General features: G+C 43.6%; 1 protein-coding gene across 1 annotated transcript; it reads right to left on the bottom strand.

Moving 5' to 3' along the window:
- Window positions 1-2,284: 2,284 nt before the first annotated feature.
- On the bottom strand, window positions 2,285-24,679 carry LOC115540252 (uncharacterized). The gene is made up of 5 exons (XM_030351399.1): window positions 24,593-24,679; window positions 21,385-21,469; window positions 20,694-21,038; window positions 20,137-20,586; window positions 2,285-2,406 (listed from the first exon to the last, which is right to left on the bottom strand). Exons 1-5 carry the CDS (start codon window positions 24,677-24,679, stop codon window positions 2,285-2,287), a joined length of 1,089 nt encoding a protein of 362 aa, XP_030207259.1.

The raw sequence follows: 24,679 nt of genomic DNA, 5'->3' as shown, positions 1-24,679 counted from the left end.
ATGTGGTGGTGGATCACTCTTTATGAGAATAAACAGCAGGGAGACGGTCGGGTGACTAGTTTCTCAAGCGGTACTTCACAACTCACAGCAATCACACTTCCTTGTTCGGACCCATCACGTGACTGAACTAACCAATCAGAAGCTAGAATTTAGACTGAGGTAAACGTGAGGGAATCAGAGAGGCAGATTCAACAGAATATCCTGACTGTGTTAAATATGTTAACATGTAAATATGTGAGTAATAATTGTGTTACATAAATATGTAAATGATTTACTGACTAAACATTCCAAATTTAACTTATTCTACAACTTTCAAATATTAAACTTCTAAACCGTACGTTATTATGGATTATTAAACGGCTCTTCTCAATGCTGCAGACTGCTCCATTCACTTGCATGGGCCTTCCCAACGTTCAGGACTGCCTGGGGAGCATAGGACCCTTTTTCAGAAAAAGGGTCCTATGCTCCCCGGTATGTATTGCTACAAGGGAACATAGGATCCTTTTTGGGAAAAACGGGGAACATCGGACCTTTTTTTTTTTTTAAACATAGGGAACATAGGGATGACCCCGTATAATTGACAGCTGTCAAGGTAAACGAAAGGATTTTTTTTGCCGTTTGCGATTTTAATCTAGATAAAAAAAAATTATCTATGCCCACCACTAATATATATATATTATTATTTTATTTTGAAACATGATCGGGTGATTTTACAGTGCAATGAATGCACGCATCTCGGGTGATTGCGCTCTGCATGGACAAACCCCCGCTGCGTGAGCAGGTCATTAAAGGAGCAGCAGTCATGGAGGCGGCAAGACCAAAAATAATTCAATTTGGGTTCAAGGATTACATTGTCGATGACAGTAAGAAAAGGAGGACAGCGGTATGCAAGGTCTGCAGCTCAAAAATCAGTGACACGACTACCACAACATCCAACTTCATACGTCACTACAAAACCCACAAAAAAAGGTAAGCTACGTCACTGCATCTTTTGGCTAGCTGTAACGGCTGTTAGAAAACTAAGTTTGCTAACACTAACATAGCTTAAACTTACCTTGGCTAGAACGCTACCTAATAGCATACACAATAATGATCATCAGATTTGTAAATATTTAATTTTGAATATGTATTATAAGCTATTAATACATTATTACCTTACATTGTAAAGAAAGGAAGGAGTGAAGAATATTGATTTTGTTAATATTATAAATGTATCCTAAAGAGCTATATGGTCTGCAGTTCCAAGATTACAATTATATTATTCGATTCTTGGATTCATAGGACTAAACTATATTTCTGATGATTTACTATGCAATGAAGATCATAATGTTGGCTAAATATAGTCCTCGCTTTTCTTTTTACTGTCTACAGATATGAAGAGTACATCCATAGCAAAGCAACTTTGGATCTTAAACAGCCTTCGATCTCCCAATTCATCGAATCGAGGAGTGTGCCTCTATACAACCACAACCATCCCCAGCAGAAAGCCATTACACACTCAATACTGTCTGACCTAATTATAAATTGCAACATGCCATTGTCCATCGTTGAACATCAAAGCTTTCATCAGTTTTTGTCAATAGTGGACAACAAGTACTCTCCAGTCAGTCGAAGAACAATTACTTCAAAGATTGACAGTCTGGTCGAAGAGAGACAAATCAAGCTAAAAAATGAACTAGCAATGGCAGATAATGTGTCAGTGACTGTAGACATATGGTCAGACCGCAGGATGAGAGGCTTTCTTGGAGTCACAGGACATTGGATCAACATCGAAGATGACAGTCTTCAGTTGAAATCTCAGTTGCTTGCATGCAACCGCTTCAGAGGTTCCCATACAGGGGAAAGAATTTGTGAAGAGTTTGAGCAAATATGCGAAGAATATGAAATAAAAAAAAAGGTTGACCACATCATCTGTGACAATGCTGCAAACATGAAGAAGGCGTTCACTACATGTTTTCCTGGACAGGAAGATGAAGATGACGACCATGATGATTTCAACATTTGGAACGACCTGACTGTGGAAGAGCAGGAGAGGGTTGAACATGTCTTGAGTGCAAAGTCCCAGACAAGACTTCAATGTTTTGCACACACCCTTCAATTAACTATAGGTGATGGCCTAAAAGACACTAAAATAATCAATGCAGCTCTCTCCAAAGCTTCAAGGTTGAGCTCTTTGCTCCACACGAGCACCACTTTCAAAGAAAAATTTGAGATTGAGTTTGGACAGCGTGGAATCCCTGCCTCTGTTACCACACGCTGGAATTCCACACTGAGGCAACTGAAATCAGTGCTTAACTGTGACCAACTGAAACTGTCTACAGTTCTTGAAGATGCTGGACACAAAGAGACAGTATTCACAGCTAGAGAGTGGAGTCAGATAAGGGAACTGGTGGAGGTTCTTAAACCCTTTGGAGAAGCCACGGATCTTACACAAGGAGAAAAGATTGTCACTATAAGTGCTGTGGTACCCTGCATCCTTTCTCTAAATCACCACTTGGAAGATCAAAAAGAGAAAGTGCACTACTTGGGTGGCTTGATCCGTAGCCTGCAAGGATCCCTCCAAAGAAGATTCAGAGGGATCTTTGTACATGTGAGGATGGCAGTTGACCAGAGCGAAGGAGCAACCTTGCCCTTCTCTGACCCTCTATACCTCAAAGCTGCTCTGCTGGATCCTTCATTCGGCACCATGTGGTTGGCCCATGATGTTTTGGCCCCTGAAAACGTCAAGGAGGATGTGTCTGTGATGATAAAAAGTATGTTATTTTTTCCGTAGTAATCCAATTTTAATGTCAGACCTAAGAAGAAATAGGCTGTAAAAGAAATGTTCAGTATGTTGATATATATACACACTGAGCACTTCAGTTTTTGTTTACTTTATAGTTATTATTGAGGTTGTAGTGGGTGATAGTGGTGTACTGGAGAGTGTTATATTGAAAAGTGTTCCTAATATTTTCCCTCCCACATTTATGTTAATGAAGTTGACAAAATTAAATTTTGATAGAAATATTTTGTGACTATTGTTTTTGCTTGTTTATCAGACTTAATTCTCAGAGATGCTGGCACGACCACGACCAGTCCAACCACCCATGAGCAGGACCAAATGACACCGTCAGAGGCAGAGCATCCGACTGGGCTGTTCTCAGCATACCGAAAAAAAATGAAGATGGATTCAAGTTCAAGTTCCCAAAATCAGTTAAACCACTACTTGGAAATTTGTGATGGACAGAGCTGCCTTCAGTTTTGGGCCATGAACAGGCGCACCCTCCCCTCTTTGTTTAAGGTGGCGGTAAGAGTTTTGGCAGTCCCTGCATCAAGTGCACCTGTTGAACGTGTGTTCAGCCATGGTGGTGTGATAATGCGACCCCATCGTTCCCAACTCAGTGACAAAGTACTGTCAAATTTAATTTTTTGCAAATGCAATAATTTGTAAGCCGATGTATGGTGCGAGGCAGCAAGATCGCTACCAAGATCGGCTTGTGTATTGCTATCTCCCCTTTCTACAGTATGTGTGTCTGATGCCATGTGTTACAAGTAATATGCAAGTAAAATAACATGTTGGGAGATTTTTCTGATTGACTTGAACTGTTCTCTTCTCGTATACAGCCACCTAGAGGTTCCATTAGATTCTGTTCATAGGTTGGAGTCAGGTAATAATCATAAAAACATTTGAGTTATTGTTAATGTTAAGTCATTGTTATTGTTATTGCTATCTCCCATTTCTACAGTATGTGTGTATGTGATATTATTTTTGAAATATTTATTTTTTTCATGTCTGATGCCATGTGTTACAAGTAATATGCAAGTAAAATAACATGTTGGGAGATTTTTCTGATAGACTTGAACTGTTCTCATATACAGCCACCTAGAGGTTCCATTTGATTATGTTCATAGGTTGGAGGTAATGGTCATAACAACATTTGAGTTATTGTTAATGTGTTGAAATAAAACTCAACTTATGAACCACTCTCTTTACCGATTTTTTTATGTGGAAACTGGTTCAGATCATCAGATTTTTGTATGACTTGACTTGTGACTTGCTTGACCTGAGCAATGACTTGACTTGTGACTTGCTTGATTCTCACCACAGTGACTTGGACTTGCTTGAGACTTGAAGGTTATGACTTGAGACTTGCTTGTGACTTGCACATGAGTGACTTACCCCCACCTCTGCTGTGAGTTAAGCGCCCGTGGTCGACTCGCTCGTTGAAACGGGGATCCGTGTGTGAGCCACGAAATAACATTGTCATTTACTTGCATTGGAGTCAATTCCGTAGCCACATCACGGACCATTTAAGTGATTCCGTGAGACCACCACGGACTGTGAGTTAAGCGCCCGTGGTCGACTCGCTCGTTGAAACGGGGATCCGTGTGTGAGCCACGGAATAACAGTGTCATTTACATGCATTGGAGCAAATTCCGTGGCCACATCACGGACGATTTAAGTGATTCCGTGAGACCAACACGGACTGCAAGTTAAGCACCCGTGGTCGACTCGCTCGTTGAAACGGGGATCCGTGTGTGAGCCATGGAATAACAGTGTCATTTACTTGCATTGGAGCCAATTCCGTAGCCACATCACAGACAATTTAAGTGATTCCGTGAGACCACCACGGACTGTGAGTTAAGCGCCCGTGGTCGACTCGCTCGTTGAAACGGGGATCCGTGTGTCAGCCACGGAATAACAGTGACATTTACTTGCATTGGAGCCAATTCCGTAGCCACATCACGGACAATTTAAGTGATTCCGTCAGACCAGCACGGATTTTGAGTCAAGCCCCCGCCGTGGTCAACTTTGGCACACACACAGATTGAAACGGGAATCTGTGTGTGTGTGCCACGGAATATCAGTGTCATTTACTTGCATTGGAGCAACTTCCGTGGACACATCAAGGACAATTTAAGTGTTTCAGTGAGACCACCACGGGTTTTGAATTAATCCCCGTGGTCGACTCGCTCGTTGAAACGGGGATCCGTGTGTGAGCCACGGAACATCAGTGTCATTAACTTGCATTGGAGCGAATTCCGTGGCCACATCACGGAAATCGGCGTGTTTCCGTGATGTGGCTACTGATTTCGAGTTAAGCGTCCGTAGTCATTACACGGATTCCTGTGAGACCAGGTTGGCTATTTCTCATCTCTGCCTGGTCGAGTAACTTGGCAGGATGGAATTGAGTTGATTATTTTTTTATATATTTAAATCAAAAAAGGCGAAAAACCAAAACTAATAATTAAATTTCTTAAATCAATCTAACATTCATGTTGTATGCTGGATTACTTCTGAAGACAAAAACACACCTTTAAAGGCGCCATGCCATTAAAATCAAATTTTTCCTGTTGTTTGTTAAATAACATAGGTCAGAATAAGTTTGTGACCTGTGGTAAGTTTGAAATCTATGCAGTTTGTCTGCTGAATGCAATAGCCAATGAAAGGAAAAAGGCAGAAGAAATTAGCCCATCTGGATAAGGTGACACTGTTACGTAGCGTTGTCAAATTATTATTCATGGCCCTGCCCACTTTGTTGGTTCATAACCGCCCACAGAGTCGCGATTGAGCTAGTGCTAATACGTGTATGTAGTTTGCTGCGTAGTAACAGGCTAGTTACAGAATTTTGATTGCAATGGCAGAACGACATCGAACCTGTGTGTTATGCCAAGGCAAAACGTCCACATTGCATCTCCTGCCAAAGACAGAGGAATTAAGGGAGACATGGTTGCAATTTATTTTTGGAGAAATTCCGAAAAACTATGGAACCAGATTGGTGCTGTGTTCGGAGCATTTCAAAGACGATGACTTTGTCAACTTCGGGGAGTACAGCATCGGGTTTGCATCAAAGTTGGTTTTGAAACCTGGAGTTGTGCCATCACGGAGGTTGCCCACTTCTCCAACAGCCGAAAGTAATTTTATCTACACAATGAAATCCTATATCAAAATGTATATGTAACTACATGATCTATAGGCCCATCTTGGACAACGGTAGCATGAACAGGGGTCATCCCTATGTTCCCCGGGTCCTATGTTCCCCGGGTCCTATGTTCCCCGTTTTTCCCAAAAAGGGTCCTATGTTCCCCTGTAGCCATACATACCGGGGAGCATAGGACAGTAGTATATACTATGTGCTCTTGGGGTCCATTTCTGTCTGAAAACACTTCCGGTTGGGGAGGGGTGGGGGTGGAGGGGGGTATCCCTATTCACAGGGGCACTTCCTGTTTATGTTTTATGACGGGTCGTAAACATAGTTTAAAAAGGGGGCGACGGCTGCTGTAGGGTCCCCGCATTCATCAAGTTGTCTGCAGTGTTCTTTTCATTCAACATGGACTGCTCATCAGAAGAAACCCGTAGATCAGATAGTGCTATTTGGTTGTATAGGGGCCCTCGTACCCCGACACCATTGTCTTCTCCCGCCATGGACGACTCTGCGTCGAGCAATGAGGACATTGAAAACCAGATGCCTGATGGTATGTCCGTCTTTAGTACGCCTGTGTCTAACTATGTCAATAGTTGTGGAGATGCGGTACTGCTTAATGCTCCACTCAAAAGAACGAGGCCTGTTTTAGGCTTGAGAGACCGGAGTGCCGGGGATTCATTCACCCACGTTGGCGAATACGGCTTGGAGTATGTAATATCATGGGTCGATGGCTGTGTTATTTTGAATGTTAAAGATTGTGCTACAGAGTGGCGGTTGAACGTTCACGAATGGATTTTTTTCTTGGAGAATTTATGCCCCATGCTAGACGGCGTCCGGGGTACATGGCAGGCGGGAACCCATGTATTCCAATGGACCTTTCAGTATGAATCGAGGATTCATCGCATGGATGCAAACTATCATACGAAGAGACCACAGGAGTTCATTTTTTTCAGACGCTGTGTTGATACAGACGAGCTACCACAGTGCTATGATATGCATTGCGTCGGTAACTCTCCTCTACGCACCAGTGTTTTAGAAGCTGCTGATTATTTTGATAATGTCTTTTTCATGCAGTGGGCTGATTTGTCTGCACTACGTGGAATTTTTGCAGAGATTGATTCTATGGCTAAGACGAATGAAGAACCATGGAGCACAGCTGATGATGAATGCCGAATGTGCCTGTTTGAGTCGTCTGGGTTTGATGATGGGGTACATGGTGTGTTTGAGTATGTTTAGGGTTATGCTAGCGTTAGAAAATGTCAGCAATGTATAAGAAGGTGGGGTACATGCTAGTAGTATTAAGGGATGGTTTATTTTCCTTTTTAAATGTGTTTTTTGATAGACTATACCTTATATTAATATGTGGGTGTTGTGTGTTTTTTTATTTTCATATTCTAATGGTATATTTTTGATACGCTATGCAGCACAGGTCAATGATGAACATGTGCAAGGTGGGGGTGTGGCTATGGAGACTGCTGATTTAAAGGCTGTACAACCCGGACCCCACTGGCTTCAAGAGTATGCCATCTATCTGACCGGATTGAATCTGACCTTCCTACACGTCGGAGAGGACAGTGAGCTGGAGGTGGACACTGCTATGAGAGACGACGGATGGCCTGTATCAATACAGATCCGTTTAAACCCTGCATCGCTGGCTGTTCTGCGATTTACCACGGGGCTCTGTGTGGTGGCCATCATCAACCATCGGAAGCAAGCGGACTGCTGGGGATGCCAGTGTGATTGCCCAAGTCAACGACGCCATTCATGCCTGCAGGGAGCGACACATCATCACTACGAATCCCACTACCATGACATTTGTGTCATCCTGGACAGACACCCCTTCCTGTTACTTTTAGAAACTGTTCTAAAGAAGACTACAGGGTTGACTGTGTCCCCCGGAAAAATCTATGGTGTGGTCGAATCTTATCTATGTGATTTAATATGCAATACCTATAATACCGAAAAACTGGATTTAATGACCACCGAAGGTGTGTCCGATGAACATCTGCTTCTGATACATGAAGCCATACAAATGTGGCGTCCTACATTGTCATTAGGCAAACCAAAGCCTGCTGGTGGGTGGCGTTTATAATGGGGGCGTTGTTTTCTTATGCGTATGATGCGGATAGCAAGTATGTATCAGATAGACTATCCGTTTTGATGTATGCTGCCATAGAAAATGATACATATGTCCAGCATAATGCCTATATCAAATGCACGTATAAGGGTTGGAATGATCTGGTCATGAAATTCTTGTATGATAAACCTACTGATCAAATGTTAGCTGAAATATTTACCCATTTCCCCGATGGTGACTGTTTTACCATCGGACATGTCATGTGTATATGTGCTTTTGTATCGGATGTCTTGAAGTTGAATAATGCCTCAAACGCCGAGGGTATTAGAACTGCTAGAATGATGGCTTGTAAAATGGTGCAGAAAAATAAAACTGCATGTAGGCTTTATCTGAGAATTGTTTTGAGTGGACAGACATTTTAAATAAAAGGATGGATAACTCTGATCAGTGTTTCAGTATTCGTTTTTTGTCGCATGCATACGACATGGATAAACGGCTGCATAAGACTTATTATGATCCCTCCGGACCAGGGGGTTACGGTGGCATCAATAAACTAAGAACGGCCCTTGAACATAGTGAGGGTGCAGTACCTCCACTAAAATATATCAAGAAATGGTTGCTGAAGCAGGATCCCTACACCCTGCATGTACCTGCACCGATACATTTCCGCCGAAATAGAGTATTGGTTAGTGGAATAGATAGACAGTTCCAGGCTGATTTAGTGGATATGGCAGAGTATGCATCCGAAAATGATGGTGTGCATTTTCTGTTGACGTGCATCGATGTATTCTCAAAACATGCATGGGTTCGTCCGTTACCATCCAAGAGGGCTATCGACGTCGCTAAAGCTTTTGATGATATTCTTGGTGAAGGGCGGTCCCCCGATAAACTGCAGACTGACGCTGGCAAAGAATTTTATAACAAGATCTTTCAGCGTTTGATGGAGCGGTACAATGTCAAACATTTCTCTACATCTAACGAGACTAAGGCCAGTATAGTGGAACGCTTCAACAGGACTCTGAAAACCCGCATGTGGAGATATTTAACAGCTGCCAATTCCAAACGATATGTGGATAAACTACAGGATATGGTCCATACTTATAACCATTCATATCATAGATCGATAAAAATGACCCCGGCCAGTGTTGATAAAGATAATGAGAAAACAGTGTTTAATACGCTATACAAAACCACTCAAGAGCCGATGGTGGTGTTTAGATACGATGTTGGTGACACGGTTAGAATTTCAAAAGTCAGAGCTACATTTCGAAAGGGGTATGAGCAGACGTTTACAGATGAATATTTTGTAATATCGCAGCGCATTGCAAGGTGTCCTCCAGTCTATAAGCTGCAAGACTATGCAGGTGCCCCTGTCCATGGAACATTTTACGAGAAAGAGCTGCAAAAAGTTATAGTGTCTAAAAACAAGGTGTATAAAATAGAAAAGATTATAGATAGAAAAAGGGAGGGGTCTAAGAATCTGCTATATGTCAAATGGCTGGGGTGGCCGGAGGCATTCAATTCATGGATAGCTGAAAAGACACTAGTCGATGCGTAAAGAGACATACAAGAGGCATACAATCCATTATAACCAGAGTGTACGATGGATAAGGAGGTGTCTGGGGGTTTCTATGTGACTCTAGCGAGTAATGCATCGGCAGGGATCTACCCGCAAAATAAGATATGGAATTTTAGAACTAAATTAGCAAAATCTATACACACCAAGCAGCCCTATGAAGTAGGCCTAATTGAAGCTCAGTACCCATGCAGCTGGCATAGTTTTCCTACCGAGGACGCTACGATGACCGTTCACGATGGTAAAACGGGTCATAGGACATCATGTCTATTAGTTGGTGGGCTTTATGAGAGTATCGGATCGTTATTACTACAAATCAACAAGACTTGGACCAAATATAATCCTGGCAGTAAAGTTATACTACATCATGAAGGTATTAGAAACCGCGTTTATGTAGAAGGAGACGATCACCTATCTATCGTCTTTAGAGGAAAACTGGCTGCTATGCTGGGTTTCGATACAGGTGTCAAGCTACAGGCCCATAAATCGTATGCAGCATATGCCCCCCATCCCACCGATATTCACGGGGGGTGTTACAACATGTTCATATATAGCGACATTGTCGACCATCAGCTGGTCGGAGATAGTTATGTACCCCTGCTAAGGAGTATTAATATAACCGACACCAGCAGGAGACACTGCATTCACATGTTCGACAAGCCGCATTACGTACACGTAGCCCGAGACCCTCTTGGAGATATTGAAATCGATCTAAAGTCTGACCAGAATACAAATATAAAATTCACATATGGTAAAGTGATACTCAAGCTGCATTTTAGACCTGTAAAACAGTAGAATTCATAGCCCCCATCTATAGGGATGAGGGGGTATAGACCGCCTTACGACGAGAACAAATATGTTCAGTATTATTTAAACCAAGCAGGGAGTGGACTACCTGGCTATGAGGGTAGCAGCACACAATATGGAGCTGGCATCGGTGGGATGTTCCGTAGCCTCTTTAGAATGGCTATTCCGTTATTTAGGCGAGGGGTTAGCATAGCAAAGCCTCATCTGAAGACTGCTGCTAAACATATTATAGGCGACGTTATGACCAACATAGCCCATGCTGCATCTACGCCCAAACAGCAGGGGTCAGGCATGAGGGTATATGCCAAAAGAGCAACAAAGTATCCTCCTATAGGTTGTGGGCGTACCCGTGCACCAGCACGACGTCGTAAACAGAATAAAAGATTGGCATCTATCAAAAAGAGAGCCAAACCTAAAAGGATCAGGATGGGGGCAACCCGTCGTTTTAGAGGGGCGGCTAACGATATATTCATCTAGTATAGCAGGTGGGCTGAATAACAATGGCGTTGCTACATAACATGTCAGACGAATGCATTAAGAGCGAACTGGATCTCTTCTCCCTGCCGATGACGCAGACTTCGATAGAAAAAAGTACATATATTGAAATACCCCCACTATCGGCGCTAACAGATGGTGGCCCCATAGAGTTCTTTGTATCGGCCAGTAGCGAAGACTATATAGATCTAAACAATACGTATTTACACCTGAGGATCAAGATTACTAATCCTGATGGAACAGACTTGGCGCCGGCGGCACCCGTTGGACTGATTAACTATCCAGGATGCACGTTATTCTCCCAAGTAGATATTACTCTGGGTGATAGGCTTATCACCCAGTCGTCAAACACCTATCCGTACAGAGGCATAATAGAATGCCTGCTAAACTATGGAAACGGGACATTAGACACCCAATTTGGTTGTGGTCTATTCCAGAAAGACACACACGGACATATGGACGAGATTCTTCCTGGAGGTCTCAATCTAGGCTTAACGACAAGGAGTGAATATACGGGGCGAAGTCGTATAGCGGAGCTGATATCCCCTATACACGTCGATATGTTTTTTCAGGAGAAACTGATGATTAACGGAGTTGATCTCCGTATGAGATTCATTAGAGCAAAAAATGATTTCTGTCTCATGTCCGATGGTGCTGTGGAATACCGTGTCTCTATAGTGTCTGCAAATGTTTTCATTAAAAAGGTATCGGTAGCACCAGGCGTCAAGCTGGCACATGCCCGTGCGTTAAACCAGGCTAACGTTAAATACCCTGTTGATAGGGTATGTCTAAAGAATGTATCCATCGCTGCGGGCAGCCGTATATGCACACAGGATAATCTATTTCTAGGACAAATACCCAAGATGGTTATTATAGGTTTTGTGAACAACGAAGCATTCACAGGGAGCTATGCCAGGAATCCTTTCAGATTCCAACATTTCGGCATTGAGTTCTTATCCCTATATTGCGACGGTCAAGCATATCCCTCTAAACCCTTTCAGCCTGACTTTAGAAATGGCCTCTATACTCGAGAATATTTCCAGCTCATTCAGGCTACAGGTCGTCAGCTCAAAGATAGAGAAATAGCTATTAATCATAAGGAATTCGGGGACGGGTATGCATTATTTTGTTTCAACCTTGAGGCAGATGAGGGCTGTGGACAACATGTATCGCTAGTCAGAACAGGGAATGTGAGGCTAGAGGCACGATTCAGAGCAGCACTGGCTACAACGGTCAATTTGATATGTTATGCAGTTTATGATTCTGTTATAGAAATATCAAATAGACGGCAGGTGCTGTTGGACTATTACTGAAAAAGTCGGTGTGATATGAATACTATAGAGCTAACAGCAGTGTGTCAGAAAATGGCCCACACGGCATATTTTCTTGGTGCGTTACCGTGTAATCACCTACCCCGGGAAATTCATCAGAGACCTGTAATGATGGTGGTCAACACCGAACCTTCGCATATGGCCGGTGCACATTGGCTAGCTATTTATATTACAGATGAGAAACAGGGTTACTTTTTCGACTCCTACGGTAACCCTCCCTCATACTCTGAGTTTCCTGAGACCATACAGCGTTTTCTCGATCAGCACTGTAAAGATGTTGTTCATTCTACACGACAGGTCCAGGATCCGTCAAGTACAGCATGTGGGCATCATTGTGTTTTTTTCTTGTTTAATATGCAAAAAGGGGTATCCTATCAAAAGTTTTTGAAAATGTGTGGGGATAATTTACCCCGTAATGATGAAAAGGTTTATGACTTTGTTAACCGTGTACAACCTAATGTCTGTAATGAACAATATATGATGTGTGTGCAGTCATGTGTATGCGGATGTAACATGTAACACGTGTTGTTGTGATTGTTGTTATGTTTGTTTTCTGTATTGATAATAAAAAATACAATATTTTGATTACATTTTAGTCGTACTGTTTTCTTTTCTTTTTTACGGGTAACACATACATTTAGATACATGATTTAAAATGGTAACCACTCGGCCATATGCATTCCAGGGGAAGTAATAGATGACGATGGCTGCTTGCGTTTCCTCCTTTTATCAGACGAGACAGGGACGGAGGCCATCGCATTGTCGTCCGTAGTGACGGGACTATGCTTATACATGTTTACAGTTTGTCTGAGCTGCTTATTAGGGATAGACGATAGTGGTATTATTACTGGCTAAAGATTTCAGAAATACATTCCAGCCCTGTGGTCTGACAGATTCGACAACATGGTAAGGGGCGGTAACATTCTTTAACAAATCAAACATATGGGACCCCTTAATAGTTTCGCCTTGTAATATGATCTCCCCCTTGTCCGTCCATGAAACATTTTTAGATTTCTTTAAAGAGTCCAGGATATGTCTGGTATTGCTCTTGCTTCTGACGGGTATATGTTTCATTATATCCTTATAAATATGATCGCCGGTGCCATCATCGTCATCAACACCATGCCGTGCCGACATAGGCGTATGAACTGGGTCCCCCTCAGCAAGTGACAGAGTTAATTCTCCGTGCTCGCGTTGCCCTTGTTTTATCATGGATAGATAACGCTGCAGGACAGCACCGTACCTGGCCGCTTTTTCATATAGGTCTGTATCGGGAGTGTTCAACACCACCGCAATGGCCTTATCCAGCTCATTTTCAGCAGTCTGTCTAACAGAATCCCTCGGTTGGGTATGCTTTAAGGCATCGAGTTGATGTTGAGGAACTAGATACATCTTGTGTGTATGATCCATTATAATTACCCGCCTCTTGAGAACAGGCTTGTAAACAACGGTATGGCCACAGACAGTAGGGATAGAAGAAATCCACCAGTCTGATTGATTAGTCTTTTCTTTCTAGATATTAGTACATTTTTATTGGCGAGTATTCTGAGGTCCTTCTTTCGTCTACGCAATTTCGTATGCTGGCGTGGAGTCAGAGGTATTTTGCCTTGTAAAATGTTCAAGGCTATTTCACACAGCGAGTTGATAAAGTCGGTGTTGGCTGTCCTGAGGATAACTTTACGCTGAGCCGGAGGGGCGCTATATAGTTGCTTAAGACGCTCACGGTTTCTACTTATACGTGAGGACATGGTCTTTTGGGCTAATCACTTTGGCTCTCTGAGTGTATACAACATGTCGGTCTGACAATATATCTGTTCTAAGTCTCATGTTGTCTGGGGTCATGGCTTTAAAGTCTACAAGCAGATAGCCGTAAGGCATGTCGGTAGCATCGTTGAAGGCTTCTAGAAAATATTTTTTGTCTTGCATGGAAACATCTGTTTGGCTATCAACATAATCTGATATTTGTCACGAGGGTTCTTAAACAAAACCATGTAATTGGTATTTAGACTAATTGTACGGCTGGTTTTACCCTGCATAAATAAATTCTGTACCAGATACATACAACTGAGATTACGATGGTGTACATATTTGGTAAAAACGTACTGAACCTCTATATTATTGCATGCATCGTTCATCAAGTCGTCAATAATGAGCAGATTTCTAGTATGGACTGGTAAGATTGCATCATCACATAGAGATTTGGGGATCCCTTCTACAAAGTGAATGTTCCTTATTTTAAGCAAATCATCATATATGGGCTGCCAGCATGAATAAACATATACTATATTTTCAATCTTTTCTGAGAATAACCGATCCATATTTTCAATGACTGTTTTGACAAAGTAGGTTTTGCCGCTGTTTGAAGGTCCCGATACTACCATGCTGAACGGGTGTTGAAGTCTAGGGTCGAACGTAGTGTGTACAGCAGCCATCTCTGCGGTCTGTGTGCACCCCCTCTGATGGACGGATGTATTGTGACCATAGAACCGTGAAACATTTGACAGTTAACATTCTTTATTAACACCAACATGATTATTAGCACAGTCATTCATCATTAATACATGATGCATAAAAGAGTATATACAGATACAATATGAATACCCCCCAAAATACAGAAATGATTAAAATACAAAAGATGAAAGAAGAGAACATGGATCATTTGAAAACAATAAAAAACAAAATAGTTAATAACATGATTATAGCATAGTATGATTTGATTTTCTTAACACAATATGCATACCCCCTCAAAAAATATAAAATGATTAAAAACATGGATCATTTGAAAACGATATGTAAAAAAAAAGAAGAAGAAAAAAAAAAACATGGATCATGTGAAAAAGTGAAAAACAATAAACAAAATAGTTAATAACCGTAAGGAAGCGTGGTGTAGTCGGGGAAGACCCTGCGTTTGTTGTAAACTACCCTAAGCCGTTTAACTATAGTAGCGTTTTTAAGCAGAAACCTAGTCTTATCTCGCTGGATGGTATCTACTGTGGTGGTGATGTCGAGGGTTTGAGGCCGTTGGTTGACAAAATCATCCAATAGACATTTCAGTGTCTGCTGGGTGACCACTGCAGCATTTGCTGCATTTAAAGTCACCCCTTTGCTTTTGACGACAGACTTGTGGTGACGGGTGTGGTATGCATAGCTTTTAGGACCTGTTGAGACATATTCGCTAATGTAATCCTCCTGTTCGGTACCATACAGATCACCATCATTTATCTCGTCGGTCAAGTCGCCCAGATAAGGGCCTAAAGGGGGTACCCAATCACCCTCCTTAGAAACAAAAATGATGCTGTCTGTGTCACAATAGAGGACACGTTCCTGTAGTTTGTCTAGAAGATCGTAGAGCATGAGCCTGGCATGGGCGGTAGTCACAGCCCCCACAATCACGTTGACATCCCGCGCCCTTGCGAGACGTGCATCTACGTGTTTCCATTGTACAAGGGCCACAGCATCAGAGATAAAGCAAAAGTGACTAATGTGATAGCTGTCGCTAAACATGAGCTGAGTGAACCTTTCAGGTTCAGAAATTAGCTCACAAGTGGGTAGGTCTGGGCGTAGTGAAAAGCGACCCCACAGACTGTTTAGAATCAACTTGTTGCAATTACGCATGGCCTTGTTCACACACATGTTGTCGCGATCCAGCAGTATGCCTTCCTTTGCCAGGTAGTTTTGCACATACACCCGCTGTTTCTCCGCAGTATCCACTGTGCTGGGGTATCCTGAAGCCTCCTGTTTACGCTTGAGAAACGTTTTGACATACCCTTTAAACAGAGTCTCTGACCGTTTGGGGTAGTGCCACACCTCATGCATCTGGATTAACACGTAGCCCATTTCAACTGCTTTTTGTAGCTCAAAAGTCACCCAGGTGCCTGTCAGAGCCCGTTCATCGTTGCCGTGATGACACGCGGCTGTCTGATTGAGCTCAGCGGCACATGTACCACAGAGGGGGAACATCAGCTTCCCATGACACCTGTAAGGGAGCACAGGATGGTAAAGACCTCTGGGGGGCAACACAGTGCATTTGATGATGCCGAAATACCCATCCAAAGGACCAAAATTCCTGAAAATGATCTGGGGGTGCCCTACAGGATAAGGACAGCGAGCCTGTACTGTGGGGTAGAGAGAGGTAAAGTCATAGTAGCGTATTTTCTCACCGGGCTCGGCCTTGTGATACATTTTGATGGCGTTGGTGCGACCCCCATAGAGAGAGTCGCGAGGATCAATCCTGGGTTGTATCTTCAGAGTAGCCAAGAATGCCTGCACTGCAGCATTGGTCTTTTTCAGACGGTGCCACTCACACTCCCACATGACCACGACTCTTAAACCATGATCTCTTTTGAGAGCCTTGACTTTGAGGTGAAACTGCACCCACAATTCGCCATAGGTCTTCTTGAGGACAGGGTTCTGGTGTCCAGCGTTGTAACAATGTTCACACCCATGATAAAAGCATCCTGCAAATTCATAGGCTGTGTTTATAGACGGGGCATGTCCGTCTAGGAAGAATGGCCCATATTTAGCCTCTCCATGGTTGAGAGCATGCCGAATCTCCAGGCTATTGGAGCGGGATAGATATTCAAGCCACTGGATGGATGCACATGAGAACGACTTTTTCTTTTTCCTATAGACCCCCTCGTAGGTCAATGCCAGGACGTTTTTCTTCAAGAACGACTTTTTGAAGGTGGCCATGCACGCCGAAGCCAGGGTGGCATAGGCCATGGGGTCTATATTGGCACACTCTATGAAATTTTCCCTGTAGATCCAACACGCTGTGTACAGGATCATCGCATCGTTGACACAGTAGCGACGCAGCTGTTTCTGAAAGTCAAATTTTTTGTGTCGTACAGATCTGTACCAAATAGCGAAATCTGTCTTTTGATCGCTAGTCATGGAATCATAACCATAATATGAGATCTCAGGGTAGGCACCGACATAAGACTCGTTGGCCCGTGTGTTGAATTTATGAGGAAAATAACCTTTTACCATATCATCAAAATCCAACGCCTCCGGTGCATTAGCCAGTCGCATGGGCAAAAAGCTAAACGAGTCGACCCATCTCTGATGGTAGGCGTCATCACGCATCAAAATGACTCTGCTACCCTTCATGACTAAAACGGGTTTAATACCCTGCTTGGTCATGTAGTCCAGGACGATATAGTTATCAAAGCCCGACGCATTGTGTGCCACAAATGTATACAACGTATACTCCCCTGTTCTGTAGCGTTTCACAAACTCTCTTACACAATCTAGACCGGTAGCATACCATTCTATGCCTTCAGACGTAATAGCCGCCACACAGTTTGCTTCGTGACGACCATCATGCACGCGCGTTTCGAAATCATAGTATATGTATTTATTAGGCGGAGCGTCGTCATCATCGTCATCCGATGGACCACCCCTGCGTTTCTTTTTCTTTTTCTTGTCGTACGGCTGGATATAGCAATCATGTATTCCCTCTTCGGGCATCGGCTCCCCACACTTACGACACTTTGCATCGCTGCATACATGACCATTAGCGTCACCCTTCTCCTCCTCCTCCTCCCCCTCCCCCACCCCCTTCTTCTTCTTCTTCGGTATGATATACTGTCTACAACAACGATCGCAGTATTTGAGCTTTTCACAAGGTATCATGTCATGTTTGGCAGAATGCTTCTTGTGTGTGTTGTAGCAGACCTGCGAGCGGCATATACGACTGCAGTCCTTGCACTTCATCGTACGACCTGCTGGTCTATCGCACACTGTCAGACACACATTGCAATGGATCGGGCATTTGTGGAATAGAATTCCCTCATGGGCCTTGTAACAATATTCACACACATATCCCGTACCAAAGAATGCCGTTCTGTTCTCTATGCAATGGTAATGGTTATCATGGAGGTACAGCCATACTGTTTTAGGATGCTGGGCTGTATGTGTCTGGAACATCTCCAGCTTCTTGAATGTGTCATTATGATGAAATATCAGGATTTTAACATCTAGATGTCTCTCAAATTTGGATACATCCGAGAAACCCACAGAGTGATCCGGGTCAAACCCCAGATCACTGTGTAATTTGCGAGCCGCCTCCAAATTAGTCTCTTCGGACGCTGTGTCACCCCCGGTTACCCCTTCATGCAGAAAATGTGTCATGCATAGTGAGAAACACAAATTGTTATGAGTATTACTCGGGGTGTAGAGACTTAGCTTCTTCTTGTATATGATTTCATCATAGGGAATGTTTTTTAACTTCAAACGTGCCCCACCCCGCTTGTTGTGGACCCCTGTGACCACCAACTCTATCACGTCATCCGTCAGACCTGTGTCGTTACTTTGCATGACTTGGCTAATATGGTCCATAAACAAATCCGCATTGTAGTCGTCACCCGATACGAGCACAGTCTGTACATCAGAGGCCAATGAAGGGCCTCTCAGCACCACGTTTAAGACACTACCATCGGCTGAACTTTGTGAGCAGCTCGTTATGACACCCGACAGCCTCTCCCTGATCAAATCAGGGACCTCCTGTAAATTTGCAAGGGATATACTTCTCAGATCAATGGCCTGTCTAACCTCAAAGCCGTTAAAATGGGGAAATAATCTGGTATGCAACTCGTCATTATCTTCCCCCGTTACAGCAGGCACAGGTGTACCATCATCAGCATCAGCAGCACCACCATCACCGTCACCACCACCATCACCGTCACCACCGCCATCACCATCAACATCACCACCACCATCGCCACCTCCCACGCCACCACCACCACCGCCACCACCGCCACCCCCCACACCGCCACCGCCCCCACCGACCTGTATATTCGACTCTATAGGGACCCCTGCCACAGCCGGGGGGTCCTGAAAACCCTCGCCAATCCCTTCATCACATTGCGACCCATGCAATACATCGATCTGCGCTGATATGTATAGACTCTCTTGTGCACTATCCAACCACCCCCCGACAGCGTTAAGTACCTTTCGTGTGTTTGCCCCCGCATACAACACACCCCTAGTGTCTAAATCTCCTGGCGCCTCTAGCCCCTCCATCTCATCTAGACCTGGTTCGTTCGAAACATTTATCTGTGCTGCCTGATATAGAGCATTAGCCATGCTATGCCCCCATGCATCAGCTGCAATTAACACACGCCTAGTTCTATCTATGCCAACACACATTTCCCGCATGTCTAAACAACCTTCTGCATACATGCCCCCATCCCCCACATGTCCTACGGCCGACAAATGAGACGTATCGCCGGTTGCGTCATACCTCATTGCCATCTCTACAAGTCCTAAATCCATAATGCTACCCCCACTATCAGATCTACGCCGTCTCTTGGGATTACTGTCTATAGATTTGAATTTCCTTTTTCTAGGGCTAATGGCGTTATGCATAGTGTACAGCTATAGTTTTTTATGCCGATAGATATAAAAAAAAAAATAATAAAAAAAAATATATATATATATATAAATAATAATATTTAAAAAAATAACGTTAAGTAGTCAGGTATTAAAAGAAAAAAAGTTTTATTACATGCAGTTTAAAACAAAAGATACCCTCTCCATGAAATAAAAGAAAAAACATTAAAAACAAAAACACAAATCAAATAATAGCATTCATCGTAAGCTTTGCTAGTGTTTCATTAATCACAGACATCTCGGTACTCATTGCCCGATAGGCATTGACGTTGGCTTCGCTAGCAGATTGCATTAACCAGAATTTTCGAGCGGTTTTAGCAGCTCTTAACCCCTCTTGCGCGTTAATTCTCACTATGCCCTGCGTGTTGACACGCACAGCTGCCACGGCATCCAAATGCTTACGCTGAAGGGCAATGATAGCACGACCATTACTGGTCTCAGTGTTTGGGGATTCAGCAGTCATACGATCACGCGCAATCTCGGCCCTGAGAACCGTGAAGGACTTCTTCGTCTGCTCTTCGAGCTCCTGATATATACGGTCACCACGTTTACCAGCCTCCACCCCCAGTTTACTCTGACGAGCAATACCTAAGGAGTTTACATCTACCGACGCAGTTAACACAGCTAGTTTATCAGCAAATTGTTTACGCCATTTATCACCTTGCACCCCAGCATGGTGTTCATCAACAGCAATTGCGGGACCGGCTGGTAGCCGCGGCACCGCTACCTCATGAGCGATGGGACTCACGGTGCACGGGGGGTCGCTGATAGGGTCTTGAATGGCTTGTAGGGGTCCAGATGCAGGATCTGCAGGCTGATGGTGTTGTACAGGCTCTGCACTGGTGGTAGCCTCTACGGATGTAGCTGGAGAGTCGATCCACTGAGCAGGAGTGAAGTCGATATGATCCAACAACGATGAAGTCCAGGACGAGATGTCGTCAAGACCAGCCCAATCGTCGGCGGTCAGCTCTGGTGGTGGCGCACACTGGGGATCTCCATGGGCTGTTTGTAATAGAAAAAAAAGAAAAGAAATCAGTATCAATCCCATCATAATCATTACACTCTATAGAATATATGCATGCTTTTTTTTTTTTCATTGAATTTCCTACCGTGTTGTATAGTCCCATCCGGTTGCACGGTGACGGTCTCTGTAGGCGACTCAGACACATGCACCTCCACGTCCCCGATCACACGGTGTTTGGGATCAGTCCATGCCGCTCCATGTGGCGCAATTTGCGGGTTTATGACTGCCTGTATAACCTGGGTAATATTCTCCGGAGCTAAACCATTATGTGTGGCATCCTTGCGAGCCTTTTTATAAGGAATTTGTAGCTGTTCTAGGGCCAGTGGTGAACAGGGTATAGCCACCACTACCCCCGCCGATCTTTTCAAATTCTTCTTGGACAGTCGATTTGGTCCGGGGGTTCGCTGAATGACATTGGCCTCGATAGGTACTAAACGTGGATCAAAAAACAAAATACAAGAGTATTCAGGGGTGGTTGTTTTAGATGTTAAATTAATATATAATTTATTTTGGTAATACACCTATAGATATATTAATGGCGGACGTATTAACAACTTACCAAAACTACCGCTTCAGCACATTAGTCTGGTCTGCTAGAATCGGTCTTTGAATGTTGAGCCGAATATCAGGCAAACCTGTTACACATTGGGAAAACACAAATTTAATCTTTGTTCTACATGAATATACCATAACTAATAATAATAATGATAGAGAGAGTGTTATGGAACTATATATTACACGCTGCTATAAAAACAAAACAAAAAACATACTTCCACGTGGACCCTGCTGCTGTTTCACGCTCTCGCCTCCGGCACCGCGATTCGCTGTGAAGTAATCGCAGCTACGGTCAGATATAAACAGCTGATTCACATAGACATAGTCATAATATAATCATGATACACTCATATGAATACTTACAGTCAGTCGGCATAGTTGTGCAGGACGGATCGATGTTTTTTTTTTCTTCCAACTGCTACGACGCGTTTACTAACTTAGAATAGCGTGTCTAACGTCAGGGTCGGAGGTCGTACGCTCCCGTATCAAGGGGCCCCGTATATTTATGCCTGATAGCAGCCCCTCTGTAGACATTCACACCTAAGGCCCCGACGTCATAGACGCCTGTCCAATAGGTACTGGACCCACGCACACGTAGGTACCACAGGCCTACGCCCACTCAACGCATCATAGACAGACAATCTACTAATGGTAAAATAAAGTTGATCCAAATACACCATATTAGATGAAAATCACTAGAATATCTGTTAATAATAATAATAGATTCAATTTATATAGCGCTTTTCACGTACTCAAAGCGCTTAATAGTATCATGATATCGCCTAATATATTGGCAATGTGTACCACAGTCCGTATCTTCACTATGCTAGTTCTATGGACCGTTGGTGAACCCTCCTTTTAATCCTAATATAAATATATCTATAAATATTTATATATATCTATAGTATATATAAGGATGATTACGGATATGTTATCGGTACCCCCATTACTATATATAAATGTATCTGCCGGTTTCGTAAAATAGTAGGGTAGATTAAAAAACACATTAATACGTTACACACACATACACACACACACACACACACACACACACACCATACACACACACACACACACACACACACACACACCAAATCACTATACATATAATACCGGGGAGACATCAAACAGCACGTGTCTCCCCCCATAATCAAGATAGGGCCGGGCTGGTCGTGACGCATATGTGTGACAATCGAGGTGTTGCTTCTCCCCAGACATTAAGACACCGAATTATACACCCACTCAGTTTTCGGTGGCATTGGATGACCCTTTTATCCTCCAATACTTACAAGTACATTTGTTGTAAGAAATGTATCATATAATGATGCTGCTGTCCACATAATGTTATTAGAATCATAGTCCATGAAACATCTGTTGACACACTCACACACACACACACACACACACACACACACACACACACACACACGCATACACACACACACGCCCACACACGCACACACACACACACACATGCACACACGCACACACACACCCACACAGTCGCACACACACACACCCACACACACACACACACACACACACACACACGCCCTCCCCCCAAATCACTCTGCACATAGTACCTGGGAGACTTCAAACAGCCCGTGACGATCCCCCTATCTACTGTGTCCCACCTCACACTCTCTATGACATCGTCTGTATGCCCACTTCCGCCATCAAGGGCCTCGCCCCCCCTGTCCACATTGCCGGCTGGCCGTCCTTCCAACAGCACTGTGATCTTCCTGTTAACACCCCTACAGACCAGCCGCCCTGGCCTCGCATACCATACACCCACACACACACACACACACACACACACACACACACATGCATACACTAATCACACCCACATACACACCTCTGCCTATACAGATCCCGCACCCCAGCGACCCCTGCAGGTCCACCACTGGCATTACACCTGTCATCCCTACACAATGGGTTTATGTTTTATGACCCGTCATAAACCATAAACAGGAAGTGGCTCTTGTGAATAGGGATACCCCCCTCCACCCCCACCCCTCCCCAACCGGAAGTGTGTTCAGACAGAAATGGACCCCAAGAGCACATAGTATATACTACTTAGGACCCTTTTTGGGAAAAGCGGGGAACATAGTACCCTTTTCTGGGAAAAGGGTCCTATGTTGGAGGAAGATAACTGGTTGGAGGAAGATAATTGGGAAGACTCCACAGTGATCGCTGAACCACATGACTCCACATATGATCCTGCTCAATCTATGACAGATGTGTCAGAATCCTCACAGATATTTTGAGTGCATTGGCTTATTATTTCTAAATAATTTCTAACACCATCATAAACAACATTAATAATCCCTATATACTCCCTCGAACCAATTTTGACAGTATCTGCATATTTTGTTGAAGATTTAATAGCTTTTGAACGTTAATTAGTAGGCCTAAGTAGGTTGAAGTTCCTTCATTTTTCCCTGTGAAAGCGAACAGCTGTTGCTCCGTTCCAAATCAGCTGTTCTCTGCCATCTCAGCCCTTACGGGAGCTTTTCAATTCATCCTGGAACGTGCATCTTTTCAGGGAATTTGTGCAATAAATCCATAACAAATACTGAATATTGATTGTCTTATGTGTCCATATTATATCCATTATATTGACCGGGTATTCCCAAGACGCTCACGCTCTGCAGCAAGCCAGTCACAGTTGATTGGCGCGGCGCTGTACAGCGAACGTAAACAAACAACTAAGCTAAGGTTATAAGTATTACTTTTCCTCCAGAGATCCCGCTAATGTTGTGTTATAAAGTAAAGGGAAACAAGATATCTATTCTTCCTCCACCTCTCTCGGTTCTCTGCTTGGTATCGCTGACGCTTATAGTTTGCCTCCCTCGCTCTGGTAACGTCACGTACGTGGAAAAAAAACAAAAACGAAGCTCAGAATACTGATTTAAGCTTCGAATACTTCCAAGTACATCGTTAGCGAGAGATGCCTACTTGAGCTTTTTGAAAAGTGTCCCATTTGCAAATGGCCATCTGAAGTAGCCTAACACCGTGCGGACGTGGTACATTCTTGGCCGTTTACCAGAAATGTCCTCACTGCGGGTTTTACAGAGAGTGGAAAAGTCAGCCTGTCATTGGGAGCTGCCCCATCATCAACCTCCAACTGTCTGCTGCCATATATTTCACGGGCACTTCATTTTTCCAGTTGCACAAGGTATTGACAACAGGGCTGCCAAGTTTCAGAAAATGACAAGAGTGAGACTTTAGAGTCAGAAGCGTTCGGCCGCCGACCAAAAAAATTGGCCTTTTTTAACATTGATTTATACCTTAGGACTGATGTCCTCACCTCCATGCCAGCTGCTCTCTCTGCACTGTGGCCTCCTAACCTCTCTTAACCAGAAATTAACAAGACAAGAATTTTGACAAAATACATTTATTTGTCAATCATTTAGCATGTCTAACGTTGTAGGTGTTGGTGGCAGATTTTGATGCCTTGATGACGGAGGCAGGGGGCTCCCACTTAAAACAGTTTGGCTCAAGGCTCGCCAT

This window comes from Gadus morhua, chromosome 3 (assembly GCF_902167405.1).
Source record: "Gadus morhua chromosome 3, gadMor3.0, whole genome shotgun sequence".
Classification (NCBI taxonomy): Eukaryota; Metazoa; Chordata; class Actinopteri; order Gadiformes; family Gadidae; genus Gadus; species Gadus morhua.
This window is presented reverse-complemented; position numbering and strand designations above follow the sequence as displayed.

Coding starts and splice junctions, on each gene's coding strand:
- LOC115540252 (XM_030351399.1), bottom strand. CDS start 24,679: ATGGCGAGCCTTGAGCCAAACTGTTTTAAGTGGGAGCCCCCTGCCTCC. Junction 21,039..21,384: donor GAAACAGCAGCAGGGTCCAC/GTGGAAGTATGT, acceptor ATCCACGTTTAG/TACCTATCGAGGCCAATGTC. Junction 2,407..20,136: donor TAAACTGGGGGTGGAGGCTG/GTAAACGTGGTG, acceptor GCTTCTCCAAAG/GGTTTAAGAACCTCCACCAG.